The 16142-nt window shown below is 36.6% G+C and overlaps 1 protein-coding gene across 1 annotated transcript; it reads right to left on the reverse strand.

Moving 5' to 3' along the window:
• Nucleotides 1-5651: 5651 nt before the first annotated feature.
• egln3 (egl-9 family hypoxia-inducible factor 3) lies at nt 5652-15268 on the reverse strand. The gene is made up of 5 exons (XM_074692146.1): nt 14701-15268; nt 8177-8296; nt 7578-7714; nt 6511-6584; nt 5652-6238 (listed from the first exon to the last, which is right to left on the reverse strand). Exons 1-5 carry the CDS (start codon nt 15058-15060, stop codon nt 6204-6206), a joined length of 726 nt encoding a protein of 241 aa, XP_074548247.1. The 5' UTR covers nt 15061-15268; the 3' UTR covers nt 5652-6203.
• Between the last annotated feature and the right edge of the window lie 874 nt (nt 15269-16142).

Below are 16142 nucleotides of genomic sequence, written 5' to 3' on the forward strand. Positions count from 1 at the left end.
GGGCAGATACCATTGAGTTAAATGTGTAATTCCTGGTTTGATGGACTCAGTGATCCGCTTATCTGGCTGACCTGTGGTCCTGGATGTGACGTTTTGGGCACCACTGAGCTGTCCATGGTGCTGAAGAAGATGACGAGTTTGTGCCTTTTTAACGGTGGCCCTGAAGGTCAAAACACAGCGTTTCACTAAACATTACTATATTTAACAAAAAACATTTTACAAAATATGACAACTGTCTTCACACATTCACATGTCATGTATAACAATGTGTTTTTTTGTGTTAATGTCATCGTATTTAAACAAAATGTTTGTTTTTGGTAATTTAGATGTGTGTTGCTGAACAGTTCTGTCTGGTAAACTGTTCTTGAAATATTTTTTCTATAAAATTTAGTTTTATAAAAAAAAAGGGAAAAAAAAAACAGATTTAACAATTCAAGTGTGTAGGAAAGTTATTTTTCTGCAATGTTGTTTCTTGAAAGTTCAAGTCTTAAGAAATGTCATCAGTTTTTTTGGTGAAATACTGTTTTTTTATTGTTGTTGTTTTTTAAAAGCTTGTGTTTTTACAATTTTGTTTTTGTCTCATATGTTTTTTTGGAATGTTCAGTTTTAGGAAAAGAAATTTTAGAAAATGTCATGTTTCTTGAAATTATAAGTCTGTGAAATGTTTATTTTTGTTAACTGTGTTTCTGTTTAACTTGAGTTTGGCAAATGTTTTGCTAGTTTTGTTGTTTTTGTGAAATTTCCTTTGACACTTTATTGTGTTCAATAAAATGTGGTTTTTTTTTCTGAATGTTGTGCTTTTAAAAATGTCTTTCTCAAAATCTTGTGTTTAAAATTTTATTTATTTATTTTTCTTTTATTATTATTTTTTTCTTTTATTATTATTTTTTTCTTTCTTTCTTTCTTTCTTTCTTTCTTTCTTTCTTTCTTTCTTTCTTTCTTTCTTTCTTTCTTTCCTAATTGATTAATTAATCTTTTTATTAATTTATGTATTATTTATTTATGGTTTTTTTCTCAAATGTGTGTTTTGTTTAATTCTTTGTCTTAAAAAATGTTGTGTTTGTTTGATGTTGTTGAGTTTTGACTTTCAAGGCAACCACACTTTCCCCAGGGGTTTGTGCATTTTGATTGTTTCTTTTGTATTTTATAACAATTTTTTTTTTATCTGTTTTCCAAACCCTTTAAACTTTTACATGAAAGATTTGGTTCTCCAGTTTAAGGACAACACCCTCTTTTCCAAGCAAAGCTGAGGCATTTTCACAATTTAACTATGTTTTATTGACTCCTCACTTAACTTTTTTACATCTCTAAAGCATAAAGGACAGTTTGTGGAATTTTAAAAGTGTTTCTTTCTTGTCCATCTGACAGAGAGGGCTCAACAGTTGTGTTAAAAAAAAGTACTATGGTGTATTAGCATCACCTCACTCTCTTCTTCCACAGACTGAATCACAGGTGGAGCTCCAGAGACATCTAGAGGCTCAACGTGGGAACTACAGGAGGATTAAACTAATTGCTGCAGACAGAAGTTACTCTCCCTGGAGTTAATTCCTGGTAAATTATTTTCTTTATCTCCAGACCAACGGAAATGGAAAGAACAGTTATGTTAGCATTCAAGATTTTACTCCTACTAGGCCTTTAGTCTTCATTAGACTTTAGCTTGTAGAAACGTTGTTCTTGAATTTTGATGTCTAAAATGATGCCCTTTTCTAACCACATTGAATACCTCTTTCTGTATTCCCCTTTAAGATCAATCAGTTTGAATTAGTATGTATCTTGCTGTCTTTGCCACTCTGTTCACTTCTTCCGTCTGCTTGGCTCAGAAAAACAAACTCCACCTGAAGGATACATAAAGTGATGTTGTTGAATCTGACACAGTTGGTTTTCAGCAGGTGGAGAAACAAATGATGAAAAAGACCACCATTGAAATGTTTTTGGTAGGAAAAAATCATCTAAATGTTTTGAGACGACTGAAATCAAAGAAACACAAGTGCAGAACACAGAGTCAGTTATTCTGCAAGGTAGTTTTATTTTTCATCATTCACACATTTAACTTTTAATAGGTTGCAGTTACAACCCGTTTTTAAGTATTCCAGTTTTTAAAAAATGATATAAATCCCTTAGGTATAGTTCAAGTTTCAGTAAGAACTGATCTACAAAATAATTCTTTTTTAAAGACTCTCAGCCTCAAGTTTACCCAAGGAAAAAGTTTAAGTTTAATCTGAAAAAAGCACAAAACGTGAAGTGATGTTCAGAGAGTTCAGTCATGCCTCTTCTAAAGCCTTTCATATTCAAGCTTCTGTGAAACTCTATAGAGCCCAGAGTAGCGCTGGTGTTGTGATTTGCATATTAAGCTTCAGTTGGTGGTAGGTTTTACACCGGATAAGATTGATGGATCATTCTTTTTGCGTATAAAATCTTGAGAGTTAGACTTTCGAATTGTGTTCCCTTTCACTAACGTGTTTGCGAAAATCTAGTATAAAGTGTTAACTTGAAAAAAACATTGCAATCCAATCACTTCCTTGTGGGATACACATCATCATGTGTTTGAGATGCTGCTGTAGGAGCAGGGAACACATTCTAAAACTTAAAAAAATGAAAAATAAAATATAAAAATTTCAGAATCCTGAACAAACAAAAAAGGCGAAAAAAACACAATGACATTCTTAGGGCTTTCCCAAAGATACCCTCAAGTGGTTCTTAACATTCACAACATTTTGATAATGAAATACAAAGAAACACAATGGGGACACTACCAGTGCTCTCATTAAGACATCCTAGGCATTAATGAGTCCTCAGGGTTCTTTTGAAGAATATTTTACATTAATAAATAAATAAATAATATATAAAATAAACACATTTGAACACTCGAAAGAAAAATAGATAAACAAATAAATAAATAAAAAATAATCAAAAATAAAATAAAATAAAATAAAATAAAATAAAATAAAATAAAATAAAATAAAATAAAAACAAAAAGTGAAAAAAAAAAATCTTAGGCTAACCCCTTACTATTTTTTAGAATTTTGACCAAAATTGAAATTCTAAAAATACACGATGGGTACATTCTAAGGTCTGTCTTCTTAACCGTTAGATTTATGAGTCCTCAGATATACTTTTCAATTTTTTTCAACATACAGAAATTTTTGAAAAAAAAAAAAAATCAATAATAATAATAAAAATAATAAAGCTAACCCCTTATTTTTTTTTTCAGGTATTTGACCTCAAATAAAATGCTGAAAAAACACAATGAATTGCTGGTTGAGCATAAACAAACCCATAGACAGGTAGGATAAGAAACAATGACATAACTACAGTTTTTATAATATTACTTTGAAAGACGCAGCAAAAAATATAGCATTGATTTTTATGTCGTCCCCAAAAATTACTGTATGAGCTTGTACTGCTTAATCTCCCTGCAACAATATATTCACCTCTAGAAACAACAGATCAAATTCAAAGCAAGTTTTATTCTTTTAGGACTCAATAACGTCTCCAAAGAGTTGTTTGAACTGAGCATCAATTATTCATCCGCTCCCACACGCCCGCTCTATGACAGCCTCTTCACACGCCGCCCGACAAATCTGCTGCATCAGTGGAATCTGTCTCCTCTTCGTCCTTCCTCAGCGCTGGAGGACGCAGCGTTCACAGAGCGCTGGCGGCCATTTTAAAAGTCAGGAACAAAGCAAAGTACAGAACATTCAGACTTCAGTTTCTACAGTGCTCTCCTAAAATCAGAGACAAATCATCTTCTCTGAAGTCTGAATAACAGAGGCTTACTTCTTCAGGAGTTATTAACTTTACTTTTTTCATCTGATCATCAGCCCATTAAATGACATCATCAATTAACGACGAAAAAGCTGGCTATCTCAAAGGGTGAAAGCCTTAGTTTTAACTTTTTTTTAGTTCTGCTTCACTGATGAAACGGTCAGAGTAACTTCGCCTGACAGAAAATGTTTCAGCCGATAGCAGTGAAACAGGCCATAATGGCTGAAACGTAAGAATCAGTCAATTAAAATGTTCCCAAAAAGGTCCTGTGTGAACGCATCATCATGTATTCAAAAAACTCATGTGTGAATGTTTTGATGAATGTTCACTATGTATGATTGGATGTATGTTTGTGTTTATGAATAAATGAATGTGAATGTTTGAAAGTATTTCATCACTCACGATTTGCATACAAACGTGTGATTATACAGATGAGTTTATAAACGTTTGTCACATAATGTACGATCAAATAGATGGATTTTTAAATGTATGAACAAATGAATTTATTTATAAGTGTATTTGTAAATGAATGTATGACTGAGTCTGCAAAGAATGTATGAATGTTTAAGTTTTATTGATGTTGTATTATTGTATTAATGAGCAAATGTATTTGTAATGCAATGCATTTATCTGTACATGCATGTATCTATGAATGTTTATATGTATGCATTTATATATTATTACATTTATGTTTAAAGATTTGAATGTGTCATTGTATGCATTTTTTTTTTTTACATGAATTTATTTTGTGTGCATTAATGATGCATTTATACATGTGTATGACTACATTAATGAATGCACTTATACATTTATTAGTATATTTATCTATATATGCACCAGGGACAGAGACAGATTTTCAATTTGGGGTGGGCCTTAAATGAGAAAAGTTAGTAAATAACTATAACTATATAGATATAGATAGATTACTGTTACTATGTAGGTTTTAAAGCAGATTTGGTTGCTTTTTGATCCTTTAATATCTGATAAAAATTTTAGTGCATCAGACCTCACGGCTCTCCATGGTAGAGAACAAAGAGTAGTGCTCTAATGCACCAATGGGCTGTGCCTCCTCAACTTTCCATGTATTATAGGCTGTTAGAGTAGCAATATTAACAATGGTTAAGTAAAAAACAAAAATCTACAGTCTTTCCCAGAATCATTCTCTAGTCCTACAGGTATCACTCCAGGCTGAATGAGTCATAACTTTTTTTTACAAACAGGCTCCAAACTGCCAAACTTGGCTCATTTTTTTTAGAGACGGGGCATCTAATAATAACAAAACAAGCGTAAAGTGACAACATTTTATAACATTCTTCTTTAAAATCATTTTTTAAGAATAGAAAGTAAATAAATAAAAAAAAAAATTTAAAGAAAAGTTTGAGGTGGGCCTGCCAGAAAGTGGGTGGGCCTAGGATCACTGGGCCCACCCATGACGACGCCCCTGGTGTGCACTTATCTATGAATGAGTCCTTAGGGTTTCTTTTAAAGAATATTAAATCTATATTTATAAATATATATTTAACGTTAAATAAATCAATAAATAAATAAAATAAAATTATTTGAACATCCAAAAAAATTACAAAATAAATAAATAGATAAATAAACAAAACATATACAATAAAAAATACAATTAAAAAAATAAATAAATATGAATTAATTTATGCGTGAATTTGTGATGATTTCATTTATGTTTTTATGCATGTATTTTTACATGAATGTATCCAAGTATTCATCTAAATTAATTTATATATAAATTAATTTATTCATATCTTACTGTATGTATTTGTCTATGAATGCATTTATGTATGAATGTCTGTATGTTGGATCAAGATTCATTCCAAAGAACTAAAACAAAGTTGGTTTAAGTAAACTTTTTTATTTTCTCAGAGAAGATAAGAAAGCAAGTACACATTGGTTGGGGAATATTTAGACTTCATTATCCCTCAGTCACATTTCTTAAACGTTCCTCTCTAAGTGAAAACAAAACTCTCCCATGAGTCTTCGGATGTCAAACATATACGGCATGACATGTCTCCACAGTTTTTAAACATCATGTCTCAAGTCTTTCTGTAAACCTTAGACTGTCGGCCATCTTCCCTCCAACTGAAGGCAAGGCCTAAAGGTGCAGTCCACTCCTTTTCTCGTCTCAGTAGGGCAGAGAGTCAGCGGAGAGTGATGCACAGTCATCATGAAGAGCAGGAAAAGTCCCAAGCAGCTGTAGATCACCTGAAGTCGTCACGTTCAGGCTACAGCGGTGCAGGCAGGTGGTTCTCACAGGCCTGCAGCCGAAAGAAGGGATTTGGGAAACACAGAAAACCCCTCAAACCTTTTTTTCCATTTCTTTCAGCTTTTCAGAAGCTTTGATAGTGAGGAGGAGTCCTGCCGTCTTCTCCTGCGAGTCAGCGTGTCAAACACCATGTCATGATATTTCCTCACGATCAGCTGGAGGTGCTGCCCTGCTGCAGCGTCGACGCTGAAACACAGAAAACAAGCACACATGAAAAACTGTGAATCAAAGAATAATTTTCATCTCTTCATAGTATTCTGTTGTTTCTAAATGCAGACATTAAATAAAAGCTAGCTAGCTGTATTTTTGATATTTACATATAAACCTATGTATAAACCTGTTGATAGTACAGTTAAATAGAAATGTTGATGCTAAAAAACAAACATTTTCTTTACCTAAACACTTTGTATGAATTTATCTTGTGTGTTGTGTGGTGTGTGGTGTGTGTGTGTTTGTACCTGTCAGGTCTTTGAAGCGTCTCTTAGCCTCAGCTCTCTCCTTAGAGTCAAAATACCAAACTGTGATGGCGTACCTGAAACACAAGCATCACACTTTACTTGTCCGCTCACTTTTTCAGCTTTTAAAACTGTTTTTGTTTATTCTAATTTTAATTTTGATTTTAATTTTTATCAATTTTTCTATTTATTTATTTATTTATTTATTTATCTATTTATTATCAAACATATGTATAAAGCAATTTTTGTTTTGTAAAACATATTTAAATGCAGTTTTAACCAATTAACCAATGAACATATAAAGTCATAAATACAGTACAGGGAAGACCAAATCACATAAAAATTAAAGGCTTAGAATTTGGAAAATGTATTAAACAAAAAGTAGAAATGAGTTAAATGTGAATACAAAGGTTGGTAAGAAACTTTCTCACGGATTAAGTTGGTTTCTCTGCATATATTTAAGAGCATACCCGTGGTGAAGAGTGAAGAAAAAGAACAAAATAGGGATTAAAAAAATAATAATAGATAAAAAAAAATACTATAAAAGTATGAATAAAAATTTGATATAAGGATAAATTAATTAGTAAATATATAATGTGAAAAAATAAGACATGTAATTTCTCTAAATTTTGTGCTTTTGTTCCCTCAAACCCTCATTTGATTTTTTAAAAACTCTTTGACATTGTTTGCATGTTGTTGCATACCTTTGCCAGCAGATGGTGCCAATTTTTCTGTGGATTTACTGCATCTGGTCACTAATTTAGTTGATTTTTTTCAGAATATATTAATATTAGATGTAAACTCTCATCTATAACTAATAGTTTGATTATATTGATATTAATAATTATATGTCACAACCAGGTTTCTCTGACAAAATCTAATCTTTTAATTAATAAATCAATGACAGCAGATAAACAAGTCAAATAAAGGATGCTCATTCAACACAGCACAGTCGTATCTAGAGAGATTTGAAGAGAGTGCCTTTTGCTTTTTTTTTTTTTTTAGGAATAAACTTTATCTACTCCTGCAGTCAGAGGTCAGAGGTCAGGATCAGCTGATTTGTTGTTTACCTGGTGGCGTAGGACGGCTGCACCTCATGAGGGTTCCTGCGATCGGACCAGAAGAAAAGCAGCCTGTCAAAGAGCGGCTTGATGTCGGCAACGTAGGATTTGCCCTCTGGGAAGATTCGGAGGATTCCTCCATGCTCCTGATCAACAACAAGAAGAATGATACAGAGATCAATATGAGACACTCACCAGGACCAAAGGATGGACAAATCTGCAATAGACACTTTCAGATTATTTCCAACTGAAGTTTTTTTAAGAGTGTAAGATTTTGTGACCATTTAGATGTTGTTGTTTTGGATCCAATGTAACCAATTATTATTTAATCCCTGGAGTCACAGAAACACGCCCTACAGGTAGAACAGGAAGTCCTGTATTTGCCAAAGCTGTAACATTTGAATAAGTCAAGAAATTTGGCCAAGTCATCACCAATTCTTTCTGATTGTGTAGTGTTAGAGATAACTAAACCGCATAAACCTAAATTTAAAAATCAAACAGGAAGTTTGATATCCTTTCCTGTAATAAAGGATCTTAATTTCTGTGCTAGAGGCTGATCAGAGAGGGCTGGGAGTGAATCTGTGATAAACAGATGTCCCTGAACACACCTTAGGGTCCCAGTTCTTGTTGAGGTAGTAGATGCAAGTGATGCAGCGCCCGTCGAAGTTTGGGTTGTCCACGTGTTTCACGTATCCTGCTCCATTCCCGGGGTAGCACGCCACCATGGCCTGAGGACAGACAAACAGATGGATGGAGCGTTTCAAAACGTGATACAAGAAACTCATTCAGGTTTTTATTACTTTGATGACGCTGCACTGTTTCTGCGATATTAAACACAAGATGCTTTGTTTCACTGACTCTTGATGAAACACGAGGCATGCAAACAGACGGGGTGGCAGACACTTCCTGTGTGTGTGTGTGTTGCATGTGTGTGTGTGTGTGTGTGTGTGGGAGAATCATTTGCTAATATTTCTCGTGTATCAGGGGTGTGTGTTGTGGTTTTGTGTGTACGGCTTAAGCTGCACGTCCACAGATTGCACGTGTGTTCATGTTTGCATGCCTGTGTGTGAGGGTGAGAACAAGGGAAGGTGGTTTTATGAGCTCCTTGTCGAATGTTGAGCGTGTGAAGTTTATTTATAGGAACAAGGAAAGCTTTTTCAGCAGCTTCTAAAATAGACTTTCTGGAGAGTTTAATGCAGCTTTATTTCAAGAAAACTGTGCAAAAGCAGAACATTTAAACTTCTCAGATTGAAGAGTTTTGCAAAAACACAATTTGGCCTGAAACTTCTAGAAACTTTTTCCACACAAGGCACGCGAGGAACACCCCTTCCCCTCCCCTGTGACCCTGGCAGGAAGCTGCAGCAGACAATCAGACATGAGTTTCTGTGTCAAAGTCAACAAAAGACTCCAACTGTGGATTTCCCTCCAGCAACAACAGACGGCTGATTCTCTGAGAGGTTATTTCAGGTCCTTTGGCTCCGGATCATTCTGCTCTCTTGGAGACAAGCCTCTCTCTGTTTGAGTATTTTAAATAACTTTAAAAGTATTAGATATGCTACAGTTGATATAGCTCCAGCCTGCAGCATTAGGCCCCATTTACACGACATTTCATCTGAAAACGCTAAAACGCAGTGAAAAAAATCTGTGTTTACACAGAAACGCTGAGGGACTAAAAACGCTGTAGTAAGCATGCCAGGCCTGTAGTTGGCGCTATAACTGTCTTATCCAGAAGAGCAAAAGGGGAGCAACAGATGTATATTTTGTTGAAAGTCATTCAGCAAATTCAGCAAATTGACTTGATGTCAGCGTTTCCACTATAAACGCCGGCTTACTGTTTACATGGCAAAGGTGTGGGCAGCGTTTCAGAAATATTCCACTCTGAAGGCCATCAAATGCAAAAGTATGCATTTTAGGTTGGCTAAAACGCTGTTTCCGTGTAAACACGAGGCCAAACTGCAACAAAACTTTTGTGCGTCACCCTAAAACCGTTGTTGTGTTAACAGCCACTTAAAACCAGTAAGGTCCATACTTCTGGGCTGAGTCTAGGACACGCTGGCTGCTGTACCGCTATCTAGCATCAACTTCAACCTGTGTAGAAGTCTTACAAACTGCAGTTCTCCAAGTGTCCACTTGAGGCTGAATGCAGAAACACTAGAAACTATACACACACCCATTTAAAAAAGCTGATTTTTACAGTAAACATAAACATTAAAAAAGTTATGTGGGTCTGAATTTTTTCCTGTCAACCGTTGCCTTTATAAGGGATGGGTACTTTTCTGATGGTACAAATTTTCAGTACTTTTTGTGTTTATGTGGTAAAAAATATAAATTTGTTGAATGATAAAATCTCAATTTTTTCAATTTAACTCATTTATTGAACATGGTACCTTTTGATTTTACGTGAATCGGTACCTACAAGAGTATCTAATTTGGTGCCCATCCCTTGCCTTCATCGACGTTTTGTTTGGTGTTTTTTGAAGTCAAAGTTGTATTTTGACGGCTGAAAGTCAACATGTTGGATTTCATCAAACCGTTAAGATGATAAAAGTCAAACAACAAGCCGCTCAGATTAACTTTCAGACCAGCTAACGCCAAAACACCAGAATGACGCCAGTGGGGCTCGCCATCTACGTCAAACCTCACGTGCTGATAAGAAAAACCACGAGAAGGAACAAGCGGATCACACGTGATTGTTGACCCGCAGCCACATTTACACACACACACACACACACACACACTGTACAAGAGATGCGGTGAAATTATGTGGAGAGACACAGGAGGGCAGGGCAGACAGGAAATGATACAGTGTGGGAAAAAAAAGTAAATAAAAAAACGCATCAAAACAAAACGCCTCCAGGAGCTGTTTGGAGTTTTATCTTATCTTTTTGGTGAAGTAGAGAGGAGGGGATGGAGGGCGGGAAGGATGGAGGGATAAGAAGGGGGTGTGTGTGTTTGTGTGTATGTGACGTCTATGCTGTGGTTTGGCGGGTTTCCAGCCTGATGATGGTTTAATGGCAGAGCTACGTGTGGAGCGTGAGGCTGCAGTTACTGACAAATGAATCCTGATTTATGGGTCATAGCGTGCATAAAGCTGTATGCATAAATGTAAGACTTTTTAAATCAGTGTTCACTTTTCTATTCAGCTTCGATTGCTTCAGGCGATGAGACTAAATAAATCAAAAACACTTAATTATACAGAATAAAAGTTCTTTTTTAAGTTTAAACATTGTTCTTAGCTCTCTTAGAGAACAAAAGTCTATCTTCCTGCTGTTTAGCGCAACTTTCAGTGTGCCAGGCCTGGTTGTGTTGGTGTGTGAGGCCTGGTTGTGTGTGTGTTGGTGTGTGAGGCCTGGTTGTGTGTGTGTTTGTGTGTGAGGCCTGGTTGTGTGTGTGTTTGTGTGTGAGGCCTGGTTGTGTGTAGGCGGATCCCTACTGTAACAGGGTTGACCTGTATTCCTGAGAAGTTCCATTTGATAACAAAAGACGAGTGTGATGAGCGCTCACTGTGCACTGCTGCACGTGCAGGGAGAGCAGACAAGCTGCGAGTGTGTGTCTATGTGAGCATTTGTGTGTGTGTGTGTGTTTGCGTATTCCCATTGTGACTGGTTTGTTTTCTGAGGAAGTCCCATCTGATAACAAAGACAGATGCATGAGATGAGGGCTCAGTGAACACCGCCGCACGTGCAGACGGGCAGGACGCGCTGGAAAGTGTGTGTATGAAAGCGAGGATACTGTAAATCAGTGGGTGTGTGTACGTGAGTGAGGGAGGGAGGGAGTGAATAATTGAGTAAGTGTTTGTGTACGTGAGAAAGTCCACTGATACTCCTGCACACCTTTTGCGACACTAACACACTAAGAGGAGTGTTTTTGTGTGTCTCATCTTTGCCTGTGAGTGGTTTGATCCTCCCATTGTTTGGTAACAGCTGTCATAGAGACAGATGTTCACTTAAAAACATATGTAAAAAAAATGGGTTAATGCCAAGAAAAGTAGATTTGAATTTTATTATCTGGAAATAGATGAAGGAAGTAAACTTTATATTAAATCAAAACATCATTTCAAACTAAGATGGGTAAGGTTTTTGGTTTTGGTTTTGGTTTTGTATTTTCAAAGAGCTTTCAATCCATCACCCTCTATTTTATCCATCTACTACATCTTAAAGAGGGGGTATTGTGGGTTTTTTTTTTTTCTGTCTTCATTCTGTCTCTCTGACGCCCCGTACTTGCTGTACATGATTTACAGCACCAAAAAAAGAAAGAAAAAAACAAACAAAACAAAACCCTATTTTCATGGTTTCAGAAAACCTTTGTTTCAGTCTTTTTTAACTCTTCATTTTGTCTCCTTTCTCTTTAAGGCAACCTGTTCTACGAGGCCCCTTTCCTCTGATTGGCCAGGCCTCTGGAGGCCTGTTGGGAAAAGCGATGGGCAGACCTTGGTGTTTGAGGCCTGCGCCTCCAAGGTGTAGATCCTTATGCAATGACTTCAACATTTTAGCAAGTCTGAACGCTGTTTTATGCTTGACGCGTCCGAGGGCGAATGACATCATTTTTACACCTATGCCCCCTCGTGTGGTCCTTTTCACTTGGGTAATTTCTGCACCTTGCAACCCCGAAAATGTCTAACCTGCTGATCGGAGACGCGCAGACAAGATGGTGGAAGAACGGGATCTCCTAGTGGTTAAAGAGCAGTAATACACATATTCAAAAGCATAATTGCCACACGCATTCTCTTGGGCAGATCTCGCACGTCTGGTTTCCGTGTGTCACGTTCATGCAGAAAGTGTAACACAGCCTTAACGAAGATATGAAGATCTTGTGCTATTTTTAGAATAAGACTTTCTGAGCAGTTTAAAGATTCAGTATCCCTGCAACACTTGACTTTGCAGAGATTTGAAAGGGTTTTGTATGAACATCCAACACTGTCACTTTTTGTCAGTTTTTTAGATACAGGGAAGCAGAATACACCCCCTGCCTTATTACCAGGCTTATGTACTAATTGATCGATTATCTAAAAGTTAGTATGGGAGGTCAAATCTTCAGCTATCAGGCCAGCCAGTCAGGGAGAGGAGAGGTAAAATATCTTCAAGAAAATCAAGTCTGTTTTTTTTTCTAATCCAGCTCAGAACTACCAGGACCTGGATGTTTGAGAACGTACCAAGTGCAGAAAGATGCAAGTGCACAGCAGAAAGTGAGAGTACTGGCTAGTCGGAGTAGCAGTTACAGCCACAGTGTAAACAGTGTAATGTGCAGAAATCAGAGTCAGTAGATATTGTGCTTTATGTGGGGCTCTCCACAATGCTGGAAATCGACCAAACCTTGGACTGAATTAAACCACGACAAACTGAACAATAGGCAGCAACAAAAAGCTCCTCAAATGGGAACATGTAGAGGACACCCAGAGGACCTGAGCTGGTACAGGACATTTCCTGTCCTTCCTGGAGCATGTTCTTGTTTCTGAGACTTTGGCTCAGAGCCCAGAGTGGGTCCCTGGACTACTGCCAAAAGACCTACACAATTCAGGAGGACAAGGATGTCCCTGCAATGACACCTCCGTCCTTTCAGCATGATTCTGTATTAAACAGGTCGAGCAAAAAGAAAAAGCTTTAGTTTAACTGACCTGAATTTAGAAAACAGGCTTTCCTGTTCAATTTTTCTTACAAGGAAAAGAAGGAGGAAACTTTCAGGCCACTAGAGGGCATCATAACATTGTGATGAGGTGCTGAGGGAGTTAGGAGGGGGAAAGTCCTCCCTGATGATAGCTTTCAAAAGACAAACAATGAGCATGCTGCTTTGTTTAACAAACTCTGAGGCCAATTTTCAGCTGTCAGACTGATTTTAAACTTAATGCAAACTCTCTTCAGTCAGTCTTTATCACATTAAACACTCAGAGTAAAATATGTCTGATATCATCAGGAATAGTTTCAGCTCATGCAAATTAACATTATCAACAATCAAGAGAAGGGCTTTCTGCAGCACCACACAGGATAAACACTGTAGATACAAAGTAAACAAAGGGCTGCAGCTTATTTTTTAAGTCTAATAAATGGAAGGAATCAATCAGTTGTTTCCAGCTGTACCTTCAATTTCTATATTTTATCTGGTTTGTGGTTTGAATCTGGTGATCTAAACAAAAGTTCTGCATTAATTATAATCAAGATTGGTGATCTCCTCTACCAAAGACATCAAACCAAATGTTGACATTACTTAGTATGCATACAATTAAGCTATAAAAACTTGTTTAATCAAATTTCTAACTTGTTTTGTTTGTTTCTAGTAAAACAAGTTTAAAATTGCCATTTATTCTTTACATTTTCTGACTTAGTCCATACATGACGGTCATTGTGAGGTCTTGTTTTGTTGAGCAAGTTGGAACATTGCTAGCAATATTGCTATATAGCAGCTGCTTAAAAACCTTAAAGATAAGATCCAAACTCCCAAACTTTACTTTAAATATGTGTTTTGAGTGTATTTTTTTTATTATTTAAATGAATGCTTTAAATGTTCACCTCGATCAAATTTTGAGTAAATACAGGCTTATCTTATTCTTTCAGCATTTCATTTATCCTTTGCTTATTTATTATATTCAGCTTTAATGCCATAATATCTTTACTATTCTAATGACATTTAATTAACTTTTGTGCATTTTATTTCTTTTATACATTTATTGCTTTTTTAAGTAATTAATTTAATTTTTAAGTTACTGTTTAAACCTACCTTATCTTTATACGGTTTCAGACATTATTGGTCCTCTGGTTTCAGTTCTTGTTGGGTTAAGGTCAATCTGGTTCTCATTATCTAGTTTTTCTTCATGTTGTTTATTTTTTAGTTTGAGGTTTGTGTTCTTTGTCTTATGTTCTTGCTTTGTTCAAATGTGTATTTTTTTTTTTTGCCTTTTTAAGCAATAAATATGCCATATATAAATAAATGGGTAATTGGTATTTAAATATATAAGTCACTAAATGCTATCATAAATGAAGGATGTACCAAATGATCTCTCCAGTCTCCCAGTGATGGCTTCTCTGTTTCTTTCAGACCACTTGTTGTGCTCAGACTTTATTGATCGCCTGTGGTGAACATAAATCTTATTTCTGTATTTGAACTTGACCCAGATCTCGCTCCCAGCCGGCTCTCTTACCTTGGACCTCTCCCGGATGGCTTTGCCCCCGAGCCGGCTGGCGCACACGGAGATCAGCTTATCGATCACGTTGAGCAGGTACCCGATCGCCTCACAGCCGCGCTCCGCTCCGCTCACCCAGCTGATCTTGTCCCCACGGATGCTCCTCCGGTGGATGCCTGGCACTGAGCCTGCCAGCCTCCCGTCCTGCAGCGCCCCGGAGAGGTGCATCTCTTTAACCTGATCCAGTACCGCGTCCCCGGCCAGGTCCCCAAGGAGTCCGTCCACATAGTAGAACCCCCGGGCCAGGAGGGCCGGGACAACCCGCTCCAACGCCAAACGCTCCAAGTCTGCGTCTGATATGAGCTCGATCAAAGGCATTTTCACGGATGACAAGTGACACGCACTTAGTGAGAAAACAACTCTGATTTATGTGACAACGCGCGGAAATAAAGTTGTTTCTGATTCTCTTCTCAAACTCTGAGTCCGAGTCTGTTTCAGGGTTTTATTGACAGCTGGACTCAGAAAGTGAGGATTTCAATAAAACTGATCCTGTGTGTCATCGAGTTCTTATAAGGATATCAAGTCAGTCAAGTTAAAATGTGCGCAAATGTACTACTTCCGGTTTTAGTTTTCAAAATTAAAGCACAACTCACAAAGGAAAACTAAGTTGCAATTAGTTTTTGAAACTTTAAAAACAAATTCATTTTAATTTGCAGAAAAAAAGTCATAAAGTTATATTATTTTAAAAAATTCATTCAAATGTGATGATGTCAGTTCATAATCGCCTTACTGTGCTATTAGTTTTGTGTGGGCAATCTATTGACATTGTATCCTATCCAGTCATGCTGAGACTTCCAATCGTTTTAAATTGTGGGAACAAAAGCATATGCTAGGATTAATACACTTTTCTATCTTTTTCAAATTGCACATGTGGAAAAGGGGCTTGTGTTGTTCCAGGGATAAAGTATTTTAATTTTTAGTGGTTTAGTTTTCCGACATGGAGCATCACTTCAGTGGAATATCTACAGAGAAATCACCTCAGAGTTTGAGTCTGCTGTTTCTTTTCAGTTCAGCTCGGAGATGAGAAATGAGTGGAAATTTCAAACTTGATTTATTATCCATTACAATGAGAAAGGGTCTTTCAGCAGCCAAAAGGGAAAAAAAAGCTCAAACATGAACAGAACTTAAAGTCAAACTGCTTTGAGATGAGAGATTACACACTTTATATTTAACAGCTTAAAACAACTATGAATCCTAAGTGTAAAAAAATTGATAAGCTAGTGAAGTAAAAACGATGAAGCTACCATTCAAAAGTAGAGCACATTAGCAATAGTTGGGTCGCGCTTTTATTTTGGAGGAACGGTGCTTAACTTCCTGTCACAGTGTGGTTTTTTTACAGTGAAGGCAGAGTAAAAGAGTGCAACGTGAGGGAACAGAGACGTGCTGGATGTGATGTCCAC

The sequence above is a fragment of the Halichoeres trimaculatus genome, unplaced genomic scaffold (genome assembly GCF_033239565.1).
Source record: "Halichoeres trimaculatus isolate MK-OKI-2021-1 unplaced genomic scaffold, fHalTri1.1 fHalTri1_scaffold_17, whole genome shotgun sequence".
Lineage (NCBI taxonomy): Eukaryota > Metazoa > Chordata > Actinopteri > Labriformes > Labridae > Halichoeres > Halichoeres trimaculatus.